The sequence below is a fragment of the Pongo pygmaeus genome, chromosome 9 (assembly GCF_028885625.2).
Source record: "Pongo pygmaeus isolate AG05252 chromosome 9, NHGRI_mPonPyg2-v2.0_pri, whole genome shotgun sequence".
Classification (NCBI taxonomy): domain Eukaryota; kingdom Metazoa; phylum Chordata; class Mammalia; order Primates; family Hominidae; genus Pongo; species Pongo pygmaeus.
Window position 1 is genome coordinate 122,236,089 of NC_072382.2, and position 18,608 is coordinate 122,254,696.

Consider the following 18,608-nt stretch of genomic DNA (forward strand, 5'->3'; position numbering starts at 1 on the left):
CATTTTATCGGTTGAAGTCATCTTGGACTTTTGTGGACAGTAATATGATGTTCCCCTCATTTATAGGTCACTATTTCTCTATGACCCTTGACTTTTTTATCTTTCTTTTTCATGTCTTCACCAACTATAAACATCTGCTAACCAAATTGATGCCTTTTATTCCTTTGTGGATAATCTTGGGTTTCACAGGCATGCATTGACAAGTTCAGGCTTGATTACATCCATTGCCTGCACACTTACCCATTTTGAGAGGATCAGTGAACAGAATTACTTGTACTGTTTAAATTCAAGTTCTTTTTGAGCATGATTATAGATGGAGTCTTGAGGTTAAATGAATATTTGATGCAACCACCGTGTATGTAATGTGCTAGTTTCCAAAGATGTTTTTTGTTTAGCACCTGTTTTTCAGATACAGGTTATAATATCTAGATGTGTAAGCACTATGTCCAGATTTATATTTAAGGAGATAAGAAGCAGCTATACTACTATGAAAAGCCTCTTTATAAAAAAAAAAATAGCTTCTCTGTACTACCAGTAATTCTGTCTACACTGAATGTGTTACTAACGTTTTTCTATCTTTTTATCTTTAGTTGGATTGAATGAACAAATGAAGGCTGTTCGAAAGAGAAATGAGACCTCTGTTATCGATCAGATTGGGGAAGATTTGCTGACATGGGTAAGGAAATTTTCTGTTTCTTTTTAATATTTTTATGGACACTTGATGGTCAGATTCAAGGTTGAGTAACTAACCTTTCCAAATATGCAAACTCACCCATGTTGCAAAGTTAATGTAAAGCTGAGAAAGGTCAAGCAGTAGATTCCATTTCAAGAAACCACTTTTTTTGCTCATCTGTAAGAAGCAGACCCTTATCCATTAAAGTCATACCATGAGATTGCAGTGATTCAGTCACACCTTCAGGCTCCACTGTAATCCTAGTTTTTTTGCAGTTACCTCTTCCACTGAAGTCTTGAGCCCCTCGAAGTCACCTATGAGGGTTAGAATCAACTTCTTCCAAACTCCTGTTAATATTGATATTTTGATCTCCTCCTGTGAATCATGAATGTTCTTAATGGCATCTAGAATATTGAATCCTTTTCAGAAGGTATTCAGTTTGCTTTGCCCAGACCCATCAGAGGAATCACTATTATGGCAACTATCACCTTATGAAATATATTTCTTAAATAATAAGACTTGAAAGTGAAAATTACTCCTTGGTCCATGAGCTGCAGAATGGATATTGTGTTAGCAGGCCTGCAAACAACATTAATCTCCTTGTACATCTCCATCAGAAGTCTTTAAGTGACCATGTGCATTGTCAATAGGCAGTAACATTTTAAAAGTAACTTTTTTTTTTTTTTTCTGAGCAGTAGGTCTTAACAGACGTGCTCTCATCTAGGCTTTGTTGTTTCATTTATAGAGCACAGACAGAGTAGACTTAGCAGTATTCTTAAGGGTTCCAGGAATTTCAGAATGGTAAACAATCATTGGCTTCAACTTAAAGTCATTAGCCCCTAACAAGAGAGCTGGCCTTTCTTTTGACATGCTGAAGTCAGACATTGATTTCTCCTCTCTAGCTATGAAAGTTCTAGATGGCATCTTCTTCCAATGGAAGGCTATTTCATCTACATTGAAAATCTGTTGTTTAGTGTAGCCACTGTAATCAATTATCTCAGGTACGTCTTCTAGATAACTTACTATAGCTTCTACTGCTATATCAGCACTTGGTGCATCACTTTGTACTTTTATTTTTATGGAGATGACTTCTTTTCTTAAATCTCATCAGTTTACCCCTGCTACCTTCAAACTCTTCGTCTGCAGCTTCCTTACCTCTCAGCCTTCATAGAATTGAAGAGAATTAGGGGCTTGCTTTGTATTAGGCTTTGGCTTAAGGGAATATTGTGGCTGATTTCATCTTCTTTATACAGACCATTCAGACTTCCTCCATACCAGCTATAGGCTGTTTCACTTTCCTCTTGTTCATTTGTTCATTGGGGTAGCACTTTTATTTCCTTCAAGAATTTTTTCTTTGTGTTCACAAGTTGGCCATTTGGCGTAAGAGCCAAATCTCAGCTTTTGACATGCCTTCCTTTCTAAACTTAATCATTTCTAGCTTTTAATTTCAAGTGAGAGATGTGCGACTCCTCACTTGAACCCCTAAAGACCATTGCAGCGTTGTTAGTTGGCCTAAATTCAATATTGTTGTGTCTCAGAATAAGGAGGCCCAAGGAAAGGGAAGAGAGATGGGGGAATGGTCAGTTGGTGGGGCGGTCAGAACACACACAACATTTTTCCATTAGGTTTGCCACCATATGTGGGTGCAGTTCATGGTGCCCCAAAACAATACATAGTAACATCAAAGATCACTGATCACAGATCACCATAACAGATAGAGTAAAATGAAAAAGCTTAAACTATTATGAGAACTACCAAAATGTGGCACAGAGACATGACATGAGCACATGGTTTTGGAAAAATGGCACCAACAGACTTGCTCAGGGTTGCCACAAACCTTCAATTTGTAAAAAATGGAATATCTGCAAAGTACAATAAAAATATGAGGTATGCCTGTACCTGTAAAAAGTTGAGGAAAAGCAGAATGGTGGTTTGTAACTGTCACATACAAAGCGTTAATTTAGAAGAAGGCATTGGCCAGAAATCATAAAAGCAAAAATCATAAATAGGCCTTTAGATTTTACTCTTGCTGTTTAAATAAAATCATTTTGGAAAGTATTTATCCAGTATTGTTTCCTTAAGATCACTTTACATATTCAGATAATCCTTGACTTACTGTGGTTCCAACTTCAGCAGTTTTTTTACTTTACAGTGGTGGGAAAGTAATACACATTCAATAGAAACCATACTTTGAATTTTGAATTTTAATCTTTTCCGGAGCTTGGCAATGTGTGGTATGTTACTCTTGATGCTGGGCAGCAACAGTGACCCACAGCTCCTGGTCAGCCATGTGATCACAGGGTAAACAACCACTCTACAGGGTACTGTACTGCTAGATGATTTTGCCCAGCTGTAGCTAATGCAAGTGTCTGAGCACATTTAAGGTCGGCTAGGCCAAGCTATAGTATTTGGTAGGTTCAGTGTCTTAAATGCATTTTCAACTTAAGATATTTTCAATTTTTGATGGTTTTATTAGGATATAACTTCATCAGAAATCAAGGAACATCTATACTTAAACTGCTTGTAAAACTACTGTAGAGGCCGGACGCAGTGGCTCACGCCTATAATCCCTGCACTTTGGGAGGCCGAGGCAGGCAGATCACCTGAGTTCAGGAGTTCGAGACCAGCCTGACCAACATGGAGAAACCCCATCTCTACTAAAATACAAAATTAGCCAGGCGTGGTGGCGCATGCCTGTAATCCCAGCTACTCGGGAGGCTGAGGCAGGAGAATCGCTTGAACCTGGGAGGTGGAGGTTGCGGTGAGCCGAGATCAAGCCATTGCACTCCAGCCTGGGCAACAAGAGCGAAACTCCATCTCAAAAAAAAAAAACAAAAACGAAAACAAAAAAAACTATTGTAGAACTGCTTGAGGTTGGGGGCGTTATTTTCTTTGGTAAACCCAGCTGCTCTTTGTAGTTGTATGGTGCTTTGATTGACTAACATGCTAAAAATGCTGCCAGTCTCATAAACATGTTAAATGTCATATCCATCATAGAGTAAGAATACAAAATTGGAGTGACCTATTAAAATATTGCTTTGTATGTGTCCTGCTTGAAAAAATACTCTGAATTTATCTACAAATGCACTACAGGTGGGCTTTTTACAAAATGCCTTTATGTACAGACTCTTGGGAATATGGCTTTAAATGGAAGATTATATGGAAAACATCTTCGTAAACCATAAAGCAATTATCTACAAGTATAGACGCTGTATTAAAAAACAATGTATTTGACTTCTAAGAGCACCTACTAGTAAATCACTTTTTAGGTGTTTAACCATCAGAAATCTTAAAATCATGACACATGCAGACTTAAATTTACAAATTAAAAAACATTAGTGAGAAGTATAATTTTTAGCAAAAGAATTCATAAGCTCATTGATCTCCCCCAAGCCAGCTCCAGCTGCTGCACAGGTGAAACAGCAGTGATTTAATTTTGTTTCAACCCAGAAAACTTACGGCCTGCCCATGGTCATAGTGGGTTTTATACTGAGTAAGAAAGAATGCTAGTATGCCAAGGATTTGCTTCCCAGAGTAGTAAGACAGTAGTTGTCGTAAAGGTTTCAGGGTGTAAGAAAATTAAATTTTAGGCCATGTGTAGTGGCTCATGCCCATAATCCCAGCTCACTTTGAGAGGCCAAGGCAGGCGGATCACTTGAGGTCAGGAGTTCAAGACCAGCCTGACCAACATGGTGAAACCCCGTCTCTACTAAAAATACAAAAAAAATTAGCCAGTTGTGGTGGCACACGCCTGTAGTCCCAACTACTTGGGAGGCTGAGGCAGGAGAATCACTCGAACCTGGGAGGCAGAGGTTGCAGTGAGCTGAGATTGCGCCGCTACACTCCAGCCTGGGCCACAGAATGAGACTCTCTCTCAAAAAAAAAGAAAATGAAATTTAGTCTCAGTCTTCAGGCATTTTATATCTTGTGTTCTCCAAATGTCAGCTTTTCTGTGTAATTTACAGGTAACGTAGGCTGAAAGGTAATAGGTCGTGATAGGCTACAAACAAGAAAACATTGGGACTGGGCGTGGTGGCTCACGCCTGTAATCCCAGCACTTTCGGACACCAAGGCAGGCAGATCACCTGAGTTCAGGAGTTTGAGAACAGCCTGGCCAACATGGTGAAACCCCATCTCTACTAAAAATACAAAAATTAGCTGGGTGTGGTGGTATGTGCTTGTAGTCCCAGTTACTTGGGAGGCTGAGGTGAGAATCTCATGAACCTGAGAGGCAGATGTTGCAGTGAGCCAAGATTGTGCCATTGTACTCCAGCCTGGGCGACGGAGCAAGACTGTCTCAAAAAAAAAGAAGAAAACATTGGAATATGATCAGAAAAGGTCTGCTTGTGTCAAGGTCAGACCTTTTTAATGGGGAACCATTGATATTCCACATAGATATGCAGTTCTGTGTATTTTGTCACTTGAAATGTTGAAAGGATTCTGGTTGTCTGTCACTTGGTCTGGCCTTGTATAAGCTCAGTTTCCCATTCTCTTTTGTGTTCTTTGCATTCTCGGCACAGTTCAGCGGACCGGGAGAGGAGAAATTGAAACATGCTGCTGCTACCTTTTGCAGTAACCAACCTTTCGCCCTGGAAATGATCAAGTCTCGTCAGAAAAAGGATTCTCGATTTCAGACTTTTGTGCAAGTGAGTTGAGTGAGTCATGTAAGAAAAAAATAAGGCAAGTTTTTATCAATTATCAGATAAACTGGGGGAATTCTGACTAAGACTTTTACAAAGATTACATCTGTGCTAACTTTTTTTTTTTGAGACAGGGTGTCGCTGTGTTGCCCAGGCTGGAGTGCAATGGCACAATCTCAGCTCACTGCAACCTCTGCCTCCTGGGTTCAAGCGATTCTCCTGCCTCAGCCTTCCTAGTAGTTAGGATTACAGGTACATGCCACCACGCCCTGCTAATTTTTTCTATTTTTAGTAGAGACGGGGTTTCACCATGTTGGCCAGGCCGGGCTTGAACACCTGACCTCAAGTGATCCGCCCGCCTCCGCCTCCCAAAGGGATTACAGGTGTGAGCCACTGCACCTGGCCCATGTTAACATTTTTAAAAGCAATACATTATCTCTTAAATTCCTGGAAGGTATAAAAATGACTTTGGAATGGTGAATAATAAAAAATATATGTCAGGAGTAAAATACTTAATATAGAAATCCACATTGCCACAAGGCTTTTATCAGGAAACAACCGTATGCTCTATTAAGAGAATATTGTCAAAGCATGAGAATGGGCTTATCCAGGGAAGAACATAACAGCAGCCACACTCATTGGGGTATATGAATTAAGGGTTGGTAAACTATGGCCGACAGACCATATCTAGTCCGTTACCTGTTTTTATAAAGTTTTATGTAAACACAAACATGGCCATTTGACAGATTTCTCACAGTTGTTGTGGTGTGTGGCTATGGTTTAGCAGGATCCTCCCTTGAGAGTTTGACCAGGCTGAGATCACAGCGTCAGCTGGAGCTGCAGTTTTCATCTGATGCTCGAGGTTCTCGTCTAAGCTCACTGATTGTTAGCAGAATTCATTTCTTTGTAAATGTATAACTGAGGTCCTACCTTGCTAGCTATTGGCTAGGAACCAGTTTCAACTCCTAGAGAACACAGATATCTCCGCCATGTGGCCCCACTAGGCAGTTTAGAGGTGGATGTTTGCTTTCTTCCAGGCCAGTAGGAATGTGGCTTTCTGACACAGATTTGTTTTAAAGCCTCCTCTAATGAAGTCAGGCCCAGCCAGGATAATTTCCTTTCTTATGATCTCAAAATCATGTGGTGGCAACCTAATCATAGGTGTGATATCCCATTGTATTCACAGATTCCAAAATGTTCATACTCAAGGGCATAGGATTACACAGAGTATTTACACAAGAAGATGGGAACCTTGGAGGCCATATTAGAGTTATTTACTACACAGAGCCTTGTTCATTCACTTATGCCAAAACAGTGGAGCTGAATAGTTGTTGAGAGAGACTAGATGGCCTGCAAAGCCTAAAATATTTACTAACTGGCGTTTTACTAAAAACTTTGCAGACCGCTGTATAGATGAGCTGGCATACTCAGACTGGCTGTCCATTGTGCCTACTTGGAATGGCAGATAACAAATTAGCTAACCAATTTTGGTAGGAATGTCAATCATAGGAGAATGGACCTAGATTTTCTGAATAGGTGAAGATAAAACTGTTTTAACACAAGGAAGCGATATGTAGAGCTGCTTATGGATGCTTTCAGTCCTTCCTTAAACAGGTAACAAGCCATTCATTTAGTGATAGAGGCTCCCTTCCCCCATTATGTGATTAAAGGAGAAAGCAGAAGTATAGTGTGACAATGATATATCTTGGCATTTTTTAAAGATCTTGATTTAGTAACCAGAACTGTGATGCATTAAACCCTTACGGTGAATACATGGTACATGTATAAGTTCAAATAAGAATTACAGATTCACTTATTTCACTTTAATTTTAGGATGCTGAAAGTAATCCACTGTGTCGTCGTCTTCAACTGAAGGATATTATTCCCACTCAAATGCAAAGGCTTACTAAGTACCCACTTCTGTTGGATAATATTGCCAAATACACAGGTACAGCATTTTCACTGAAATAAAAAGCTTAAGAACAACAACAACAAAACACCCAGTATCCTGTAAATAATATCTTACAGCATCCTGAATGGAGTTGGATTTCCAAACAGTATGACAAGATTTTCCTTTTCTTTTTTTTTTTTTTTCTTTTTTGAGACAGGGTCTCACTCAGTCGTGCAGGCTGGAGTGCAGTGGCACAATCATAGTTTCCTGCAACCTCAAACTCCTGGGCTCAGGCATTCCTTCCACCTCAGCTTCCCGAACAGCTGGGACTACAGGTGTACACCACCACACCTGGCTTTTTTTTTTTTTTTTTTTTTTTTTTTAAAGCAAGGGTCTCACTATGTTGCTCAGGCCTGTCTCAAACTCCTGGCCTCAAGCAGTCCTCCCACCTCCCAAAGTGCTGTGATTATAGGCATGAGTCACTATGCCCAGCCAAGATTTTCTAACAAGATATAATCTAGTCTTCTTCGGGCTGTTTGATATAATGTACTCCATTAGTAGCTTTAGCACGGGGTATATCAAACTATGAATCATAGACCAAGTCATGCTCACTGTCTGTTTTCGTAAATAAAGTTTTATTGGAGCACAGCCGTGCTCATCTGTGTATGTACTGTCCCTGATTGCTTTTACATTATAACAGCAGAATCGAGTAGTTTTATCGGTGCCCATTTGGCCTGCAAAGTGTAAAATTATCTGGTTCAACCATCCTTGTTCTAGCCTGCATCATTTTTGCTTTGAAGAAGGTTCGTCCTTGGCTGAAGAGATGTTTCATGGGTATCTATCTATGACTTTTATTAAGCCAAATCAATGCGGTGTAATTCCAACTCTCCCGTTTTGAAACATGAAGTGAATCTGTTTCTCAGTTGAGTTTTAGGTTCTTACACTTAGCTCTCATTAATAATTTAATGCAACTGAAATCTTGTTTCTTGTGCCTGACAATTTGAATGCATAAGCAGGAAATTTTAAATTATGGTACCTGGTAACAAAAGTGGTTTACACTCATATACATTAATTTTTACACTTTAATATATCTGCTCAGTGTAGTTGGACTGTGGTTTGGAGGATTATAATTTTGAGTGTTCTGATTTTGGCCTTCTTTGTATTATAGACATGACATAGCCTCAATACATTTTGTTTTGTTTTGTTTTGCTTTGTTTTTTTGAGACAGAGTCTCGCTCTGTCACCCAGGCTGGAGTGAAGTGGCACAATCTCGGCTCACTGCAACCTCCACCTCCTGGGTTCAAGCAATTCCCCTGCCTCAGCCTCCCGAGTAGCTGGGATTACAGGCGCACGCCACCACACCTGGCTAATTTTTTTGTATTTTTAGTAGAAACAAGGTTTCACCATATTGGCCAGACTGGTCTCGAACTCCTGACCTCAGGCAGTCCAATTGCCTTGGCCTCCCAAAGTGCTAGGATTACAGGCATGAGCCACCTTGCCTTGCCACCTCAATACGTTTTGATGAATTTCATCTTCTTTTAATGTTGTAATCTATTTTCTTTCTTTAAATATAATCTCAAATTCAAAGAAACTTGTTTTGGAATTATTTTGAATTGTGTTATTAAAAAATTTTGTTTAACAAGTTCACTGGACATAATTATGTAGGCTGTGCACTGTGAAATTCTAGGGGGAGAAGGGATTTCCATTTGTATTGTTTACAAAGTAAATGAGACCTGCCCGTCTGGAGTGTATAGTATAGTGTTCCTGGTACTTCATGTAAAGCATCTCTTCTTGGATTTTGGGTTCTGTACTGTGATTTCTTTTTAAAGATTAGAATTTATGTTTTAAAGTCCTTTTATAAGAAGTTTTACCTGTCCAAAGACTGCTTGAATTGAGACTCTGACAGAGGCTTTAAGCTGGTACAAAAATCTTCAAGGTCTTAATATGCTCTTAAAAGTACTGAAATGAAATGAAATCTCATTTACATATATTTTATGGTTTTTTGCTCATTTCTTCTCTTTTACATTTTGGATTTCTTTCCCATATTTAGAATGGCCAACAGAAAGGGAGAAGGTGAAGAAAGCTGCAGATCACTGTCGTCAGATCTTAAATTATGTAAATCAGGCTGTCAAGGAGGCAGAAAACAAGCAGGTAAAAAAGGAAAACAAGAAGGTACAGGATGACATTGGGAGAACATTAAATTAATATTACCTGGAATCTGTGAAATAGTTGTTAAAACTATCATTACCTAATGGACAGGGAGAACATTTGTTTACTGTTCGCATAGTAGGCAGGTCAAGATCAATCTGTGATAGAATATCGGAGTTGTATTTGACTTTTTGGAACACTTCAAGCTGCTTGTTTGCTCTTTCATTTATCTCTTCATTCAGCAGATATTTATAGAACATCTACTGTATGCTGGGCATAGGGTACAGAGTAGTTGAGAAAATGAGTGCCATATCTGCCAACACTGAGCTCGTTTGCTAGGAGAATAGAAAGGCATTTAACATTTTGTAGGTTGCCTGTTCACTCTGATGGTAGTTTCTTTTGCTGTGCAGAAGCTCTTGAGTTTAATTAGATCCCATTTGTCAATTTTGGCTTTTGTTGCCATTGCTTTTGGTGTTTTAGACATGAAGTCCTTGCCCATGAGTGAACAGGCAACCTACAAAATGGGAGAAAATTTTTGCAACCTACTCATCTGACAAAGGGCTAATATCCAGAATCTACAATGAACTCCAACAAATTTACAAGAAAAAAACAAACAACCCCATCAAAAAGTGGGCGAAGGACATGAACAGACACTTCTCAAAAGAAGACATTTATGCAGCCAAAAAACACATGAAAAAATGCTCACCATCACTGGCCATCAGAGAAATGCAAATCAAAACCACAATGAGATACCATCTCACACCAGTTAGAATGGCAATCATTAAAAAGTCAGGAAACAACAGGTGCTGGAGAGGATGTGGAGAAATAGGAACACTTTTACACTGTTGGTGGGACTGTAAACTAGTTCAACCCTTGTGGAAGTCAGTGTGGCGATTCCTCAGGGATCTAGAACTACAAATTCCATTCGACCCAGCCATCCCATTACTGGGTATATACCCAAAGGACTATAAATCATGCTGCTATAAAGACACATGCACACGTATGTTTATTGCGGCATTATTCACAATAGCAAAGACTTGGAACCAACCCAGATGTCCAACAATGATAGACTGGATTAAGAAAATGTGGCACATATACACCATGGAATACTATGCAGCCATAAAAAATGATGAGTTCACGTCCTTTGTAGGGACATGGATGAAATTGGAAATTATCATTCTCAGTAAACTATCGCAAGAACAAAAAACCAAACACCGCATATTCTCACTCATAGGTGGGAATTGAACAATGAGAACACATGGACACAGGAAGGGGAACATCACACTCTGGGGACTGTTGTGGGGTGTGGGGAGGGGGGAGGGATAGCATTGGGAGATATACCTAATGCGAGATGACGAGTTGGTGGGTGCAGCGCACCAGCATGGCACATGTATACATATGTAACTTACCTGCACATTGCGCACATGTACCATAAAACCTAAAGTATAATAATAATAATAATAATAATAATAATAAAAGAAAAAAAAGAATAAAAAATAAAAAATAAAAAAAATAAAAAAATAAAAAAAAAGAAAGGCATTTAACAGGATTATAGTGCAAATATTTTGTATCAGTTGTGATAGCTGCTATCAAGGATAATTTCAAGATGCTATGATATATAACTATGGGGCCTAGCTTAGTTTGGGAATGTTAGGTGGTACCTATTAGAGAAAATTTTCTTGAGGAATTGACACTTGAGCCAAGCTCTGAAAGACTGAGTGGAAGTGAACCAAAACGATGTGAAGGGTGCAACCTTAGAGGTAGAGGCAATATATACCAAAGTCCTGACGGAAAAAGAAAGCATGGTCTGTTGGAAGAATTGAAAATTTAAATGAGTGTGGATCATGCCTAAAAAGCAAAGTCAGAGTAGCATAAAATGAGGTAAAGTAGACCAAGGCCAACTCATAAAGGCCCTAGAGATCAGATTAAAGATTTTGATTTTTATTCTTAAGAGCAGTAGGAATTCAGCATAGACAAGTAAGAATATAGTGTTCAGATTTTCATTATGTAAGTATCACCCCTACTACTCTATGGAGAATGAGTTGAAGAAGGATAGTGGATGAAAGAGCCCATTTATTAACCTCTTGCAGCAATCTAGGATAGATGATGGCAGCTTAGAGAAGTTGGAGAAGTATTTAGAAGGTAAAATTGACAGGATTTGATGACTGATTTGAAGAAGGATTTGAAGGAAAAGTGATGTCAAGAATAAACCCCCAGGTTTCTGGATTGCATATTTGGATGGACAGGATGAGTGGAGAAGCCCCACATTTGTGGGGAAGATGATGAGGTCACTTTGGGATATCAGGTAGACAGATACAGTAAGCAGTTGGCTATATGGGTCCACCTCTAAGAGGACCATGTTGAAGATAAAAATTTAAGATTGTGAGCATACAGGGGCTGATTGAATCCATGAACACGGATGTAGTTTCTTAGGAGCTAAGTATGATTACAACTCTCTTGGTGAGGCTGTAGAAAAACTAGTACTTTCAGCTGTGCTGTTCAGAGTGTAAAATGATAAAACCCCAGAGGGTTATATAGCAATATTTATCTAAATTAAACTCTGTAGGTACCGTTATGTCTACCTTTTGACTCAGCAGTTCTGTTCCTAGTGATTTGCTCAAGAGAAATGAACCATATTAGAGTTCTTTACTACACAGAGCCTGTTCATTTATGTATAATCTGTGGCTACTTTTGTTCCAAAACAGTGGAGCTGGATAACTGTGAGAGAGATTATATGGCCTGCAAAGTCTAACTGACATTTTACTAAAAACTTTGCAGACCCCTGGTATAGATGAGCTGGCATACTCAGGCTGGTTATCCATTGTGCCTGCTGGTAATGGCACATAACAAATTAACTAACTTTAGTAGGAACGCCAATCATAAGAAAATGGACCTAGATTTTCTGAATAATAAAATATATCTTTATCTGAAGATAAAGATATACCCACAAACAGACTTAGATAAGAATGCTTATAGCAACTTTATTCATAATAGCGAAAAGCTAGAAACAGCCCAAGAATTTATCAACAGAATGGATAAACCAACTGTGGTATAGTTATAAAATAGAATGCCCTGAGTGATAAAAAACGAATGTACCACTAAGGCACACAACATGGATGAATCTCACAAACATGCTGAGTGAAAAAAAAACAGATGCAAAAGGGTACATACCTATGATTCTATTTATATGAACTTCTAAGAGAGATTAAACTATTCTATGGTAGGAAAAAACCAGAAAACTGGTTGCCACTGGGGATGTGGAGATAGAAATTAACTGGGAAGAAGTATGAGGAAACTTTCTGGGGTGATGGTAAAATTTTCTATCTTGATAGAAGTTTAGGTTACACAAATGTATAAGCATTTGTCAAAATTCACGGAACACACACTTAAAATGTGTGTTCTACTGTATGCAAATTTTACTTTTTTAAAAAGAACTGTATGGATGTTTAAATGTTTAGAGGTAAAGTGTACTTATGTCTGTAATTTATTTTGAAATGCATGCAAAGAATAAGATGGACTGATGGCTAGAGGGATGAATAAATAGATATATGATCAAGCAAATAGAGCAAATGTTAATGGTAGAACATAGATGGTGATATATAGGTGTTCACTGTGCTCACCCAGACTTTTCCATGTATTTGGAAATGATTTTGAGGGGGAATGTACATACCCTTTGATCCAACAGGTTCTGGAAATTTATCCTACAGATATCCTACACGGATGTACAAAGACATATATTTAAGTCCACTTTATTACAGTATTGTTTGTTATAGAGGAGTTGAAGTAACTTAAATGCCCATCAGTAAGGCGTAATGAAATAAATTATAGTTTATTTAGAGAGTTTTACATCCTGTATTCATTTATAAAAAAATGAAATAACTCTCTATATGTGCTAATGTGGAACAGTCCCAAGATATAAGTCATACACCACACACACACACACACACACACACACTCTCACACGTGGGGGAATGCGTATATGAATGTATCCTACCATATCAATGAGGAATACATATAGGAATACCAAAGGAATGCATGTGTGAATATATTATGCTACCATATCTTGTTGTAAAAAATAGACACAACATGCACAAAGACAAGCATACTTATATATACATATATAAATAAATACATATCTGTTTGCATAGAATTTTTCTCAAAGGCTACCCAAGAAATGGATATTAGTGATTGCTTCTTTAGGGAAAATTGAGGGGGGTGGGGCAATAGGACAAGGTTAGAGGGAGACTTTTTATTTTTTGCCTTATATAGCCATCTGAATTTTGTACTGTGTGCATGATTTACCTATTCAGAAAATAAATATAAGCTAATAAGAGACCAATGACTTTGAAAAGAAGATTGAGAAAGAAAAGCCAAAGGGGTAGGAGGAAAACTAGGAGATTATAGTATCACCAAAGCCACGGAAGAGAGTGAGTTTTCAGTCCTGTCTAGCATTGCAGAGAGCTCAGTAAAATGGAGATTTTTTTTTTTTTTCGAGACAGAGTCTCGCTCTGTTGCCCAGGCTGGAGTGCAGTGGCATGATCTCGGCTCACTGCAAGCTCTGCCTCCCAGGTTTGCACCATTCCCCTGCCTCAGCCTCTCAAGTAGCTGGGACCACAGGCGCCCGCCACCACGCCCGGCTAATTTTTTGTATTTTTAGTAGAGACGGGGTTTCACTGTGTTAGCCAGGACGGTCTTGATCTCCTAACCTCGTGATCCACCTGCCTCAGCCTCCCAAAGTGCTGAGATTACAGGTGTGAGCCACCGCGCCTGGCCAAAATGGAGATTTTAAATGCCAAGTTTGATTCAGAAATAGAGAGGTCATTAATGACCAAAGCACTAACCTTGGTTCCACCCTGCCTAATTTTCAGCGCCTAGAAGATTATCAGCGTCGCCTTGATACCTCCAGCCTGAAGTTGTCAGAGTACCCAAATGTTGAAGAGCTCAGGGTGAGAGATGGTCTAATCATAATTTAAAAAATAAAATAAAATTTGCTAAAGACCTGGCAGGTAATTAACATCTCAATGGGAATATACATCACCTGAAGGAGTTCTTGTATCATAGATTATCTGTATTTATGATTTTTTTTGCTGCCTTTTAAATGCTTGATCTGTATGAAAATTAGTCTTTCATTAGAGGACTATCTTGCATGAAACTATAATATTACATGACAGCAATTGGCAGGAGACTAAGGGACACTAATTATTATAAAATTTAATTTTATTGTGTTCTGTAGTTTGTTTCAGACAGGGTCTCGCTCTGTTCCCTAGGCTGGAATGCGGTGGTGCAATCTTGGCTCACTGCAGCCTTGGCCTCCTGGACTCAGGCAGTCCACCCACCTCAGCCTCCCTAGCAGCTAGGACTATAGGTATATGCCACCATGCCCAGCTAATTCTATGTTTTGTAAAGACAAGGTCTTGCTGTGTTGTCAGGCTGGTCCAGAATTCCTGGGCTCAAGCGCTCCTTTCTCAGCCTCCCACAGTGCGGGGATTACAGGCATAAGCCACTATGCCCAGCCTGTGTTCTGTAGTTTAAATAAGGGTAGGACTGTTTACCATGGTAACTTTCCAGATCATTTAGTAACACAAGATAACATATTATTTTCTCATGAGGCTCTTCAGAAGCATAAAAGTTGGAACCATTATAGGAACGATAGTAAAATGTTTACTAATTGCCACTTCTAGTATGTGGGCTTATGTGTTAACTTTTTCGGATTTTAAGTCTTTTTGTACCATTTCACTAGGTGGTGGTTTTGGCAGATTTATTTGGTGGCTGTTAAAATAGACTTTTATGTCATATATTAATACTTTGTCAACAAGCACGTAAATGTGCTTATTCCCCTTAGCTTCCAAAGAATGAGAGTTTTCTAGAGCTGCTAATACTAAAAGATGATTCTGTTACTAATAAGTTGTTAATATTTAGACCAAGCCTGAGTAGTACCTGGACTTTTCATGAGTACTATTTCTTAGAACTTTCTTTGAAATTAGAGCCTTGGAACTCAGAAGCCACTTTCTTATAGACAAGCATATGTACCATGCTCATCCAGTTATTCATAGAAAAATTAAAGGATACGTTGAGAATCTAGTGGCTGAATGTTTGTAACTTGATCTTCATAATCTGTGATCATCTGTTTAGAGTGAGGTTTGAAGATAGTACTCCTGAATGTTTTTCTGCAAGATACCTTTTCCTTTTTAGAAAATTGTATGCAGATTACTTTAATATGGCCTTTGTGCCATTTTCAAGAACTGACAAATAGCAATAATGATAGTTGAATGTAAATGGTGTACTTTATATTAAGAATTTCTTTAAAAGGGACTGTATTATATAGATTATCATGTTACTGAGTGCTTGGAAATTATTTGTGCATGATTTTCTTTATTTTGCCAGAATTTGGATTTAACGAAAAGGAAGATGATTCATGAAGGGCCATTGGTTTGGAAGGTGAATAGAGATAAAACTATTGGTAGGTCTGATATTGTCTTTTAGTTTTGGGGAGAGTGGCAAAAGGGAAGCAATAGGAAAGTTTCCTGTGACAAAGGGAAGAGGAGAGAACCATTCTCTCAGCAGTTTGCAGTGCTACCTCGTGTTATTTGTACATTTGTAGATCTGCTTGCGTTATTTCATTATATGTAAGATGTGTTAAATATTCATTTAGGAATGTAGCGGAGAACTGATTTAGTCCTATTTCCATCATTCTTATATTCTAGTGAGTCTTTGTATGCTTTGTAAGCTTTCTTTAGGCCAGTACATCTTAAACTGTCTGTGATGAGGAACTGTTTTTGTTTTTTCAGAAATAAGGTCTTTCTATGTTGCCCAGGCTGGAGTGCAGTGGCTATTCACAGATACAGTCATGGTGCACTGCTGCCTCGAACTCCTGGGCTTAAGGGATCCTCCTGCCTTAGCCTCCCTAGTAGCCAGGACTATAGGCGCACACCACCACACCCAGCTTGTTGTTTTTTATTTCCTGTTGGTCACAGATTGACACTTCAGTGAAATACAATAAAAATGAATTATTGAAAATGAAATTTTAAAAGATAATATACAAGTCAATTTTTAAAATTTTGTAGCTTTAACAGAAACAGAATTCCTCTGTTGAATCATTATAAAGTTAATCAAATGCCTCTCCATTTCTGTACTTACCATTTTTTTCTGCACTTTTATTTCTAGATTTATACACATTGCTGCTGGAAGACATTCTTGTATTGTTACAAAAGCAGGATGATAGACTGGTTTTAAGGTGTCATAGTAAGATTCTGGCATCTACAGCTGATAGCAAACACACGTTTAGCCCTGTCATTAAGTTGAGTACAGTGTTGGTTCGACAAGTGGCAACAGGCAAGTATGTCCACTGAAGGATACTAATTTCCAGATTCATTGTGAAGTTGCTTAAGATGCTCGGTGCTGTTTAAATAACACAAGTGGTGTAGAGTCTTGCTATTTTTATATTCTTAAGCAAATTACATGAAATTTACTGCTTAGAAGGAGACCTAAGGGTTTATACCCCAAAGTTATTTAGGGTGTCTCGATTCTGTGAACAGTTTTCTGCATTTGAAAATTTTTATGATATTACTTTGGTTCTTTATGTTCAAATCATTGATAGATCCCAATGAAAAGCCTTTTATTTAGGGTGGTATGTTTTTTGATTTGGTGAGAAAAAAATCAAAAACTGAAGAGATGGATGTAGTATTGATTAAAAATCAAATTTGACTGGCAAGTTATATTTTAACTCTATTAACAACGGGGTCCGTTTTAAAACTTCTTAGTTTCATGGTGGTAAAATAAATTTGTGACCTCTTTTCTCCACTACTCACTGAATATTATTAACTAACAACTTAGCAAAAGTGCAGTTCAAAATAAATGCAAGAGTAAATAGCATTTAATTTGGTAATTTGGATTTTTTTTTTTTTTTCTTTTGAGACGAGGGTCCCACCCTGTCACCCAGGCTGGAGTGCAGTGGTGCAGTCTTGGCACACGCAACCTCCGCATCCCAGGCTCAAGCAATTCTTCAGCCTTAGCCTCCTGAGTAGCTGGGACTACAGGCATGCACCACCATGGCCTGGCTAATTTTTTTTGTTTTTTGTAGAGGCAGGGTTTCGCCATGCTGCCCAGGCTGGTCTCGAACTCCTGAGCTCAAAGCAGTCCACCTGCCTCGGCCTCCTAAAGTACTGGGATTACAGGTGTGAGCCACCGTGCCCGGCCAGTAATTTGGATTTCTGACATGCTTTTAGCAAAGTTTCTAGTAAATTATTGTGGAATTAGTGCTAATTCGTGTAATCTTTGTTTTATTGAAGTACAATAAATATAGTACAATAAATACGTTAATACGGTAAGTTGCACAAATTTTAAGTGTACATCTTGATGAATTTTAAAGTAAACATATATAACCTTTATCTAATTTAAGGGGCAGACTATTTCAAGACCCTAAAAACATCCCTCATGGCCTCCCCAGGTCGTAGTATTAGAGTAATCTTGTCTTGTTTTTTCCAGATAACAAAGCTTTATTCGTCATTTCCATGTCAGACAATGGAGCTCAGATTTATGAACTGGTGGCACAGACAGTTTCTGAAAAGACGGTGTATGTATCAGATATGGGTACCTTGCTGTAGCTAATATTTTCATTATCCCAAGCATAATATTCCATAAACTTAACTTTGTTTTTATAATGTATGGAAACCAAGCACTTCCTCTGTACTCTTTTAGAGACGTTCTACTATGAACTTGTTCTTTTTTAGATTGATGCCTTTTATTTTGATTCTATTCTGAAGGTTTATTTCCTAAAGAAAAAATGTGCAAAATGTCAAGTGAAGTTTTTTTAATGGGTAATGTGTCCATAGATTTTTCTTAAGTTATAGTTTTGGACTCTCACCTTAATAGTGTGTTGCCAAAATAAAGATATTCTCTGGCAGAGTGGGTTTTGTTGTTGTTGTTGTTGTTGGTTGATTTGGTTTTTGTTTAGTTCTGCTTTCTGAGTATATTTAAAGGATATTTCTTTTGTTGTTTCTTTTTTGTATTTTGGATTTCTTTCCAACTTTCTGAAGCTGGCAGGACCTAATCTGTCGGATGGCTGCATCAGTGAAGGAGCAGTCCACAAAGCCAATTCCATTACCACAGTCAACACCTGGCGAGTGAGTGTTCCTTTGCATTGTAGTAGGACTTATTTTATGTTTTGGGTCAGAAAAGACTAGGATAATTATTACATTTTGTTGCAATGATGTTTAGGTACCTCAGGAAGGTAAAAGATTGTTTTTTTTTTTTTCCT

The 18,608-nt window shown here is 38.3% G+C and overlaps 1 protein-coding gene across 4 annotated transcripts in view; it reads left to right on the plus strand.

Annotated features, from left to right (window-relative positions):
• ARHGEF12 (Rho guanine nucleotide exchange factor 12) overlaps positions 1–18,608 on the plus strand; it is a 154,288-nt gene that overhangs the window by 124,030 nt on the left and 11,650 nt on the right. For all 4 annotated transcript variants that reach the window (XM_054437882.2, XM_063671504.1, XM_054437881.2 and 1 more), the window contains 9 exons: positions 591–676; positions 5,194–5,319; positions 7,147–7,261; positions 9,255–9,355; positions 14,221–14,298; positions 15,737–15,812; positions 16,517–16,684; positions 17,837–17,924; positions 18,388–18,474. In XM_054437882.2, coding sequence (XP_054293857.2) covers positions 591–676; positions 5,194–5,319; positions 7,147–7,261; positions 9,255–9,355; positions 14,221–14,298; positions 15,737–15,812; positions 16,517–16,684; positions 17,837–17,924; positions 18,388–18,474 — 925 coding nt within the window. The remainder of the gene's footprint in view (positions 1–590; positions 677–5,193; positions 5,320–7,146; positions 7,262–9,254; positions 9,356–14,220; positions 14,299–15,736; positions 15,813–16,516; positions 16,685–17,836; positions 17,925–18,387; positions 18,475–18,608) is intronic.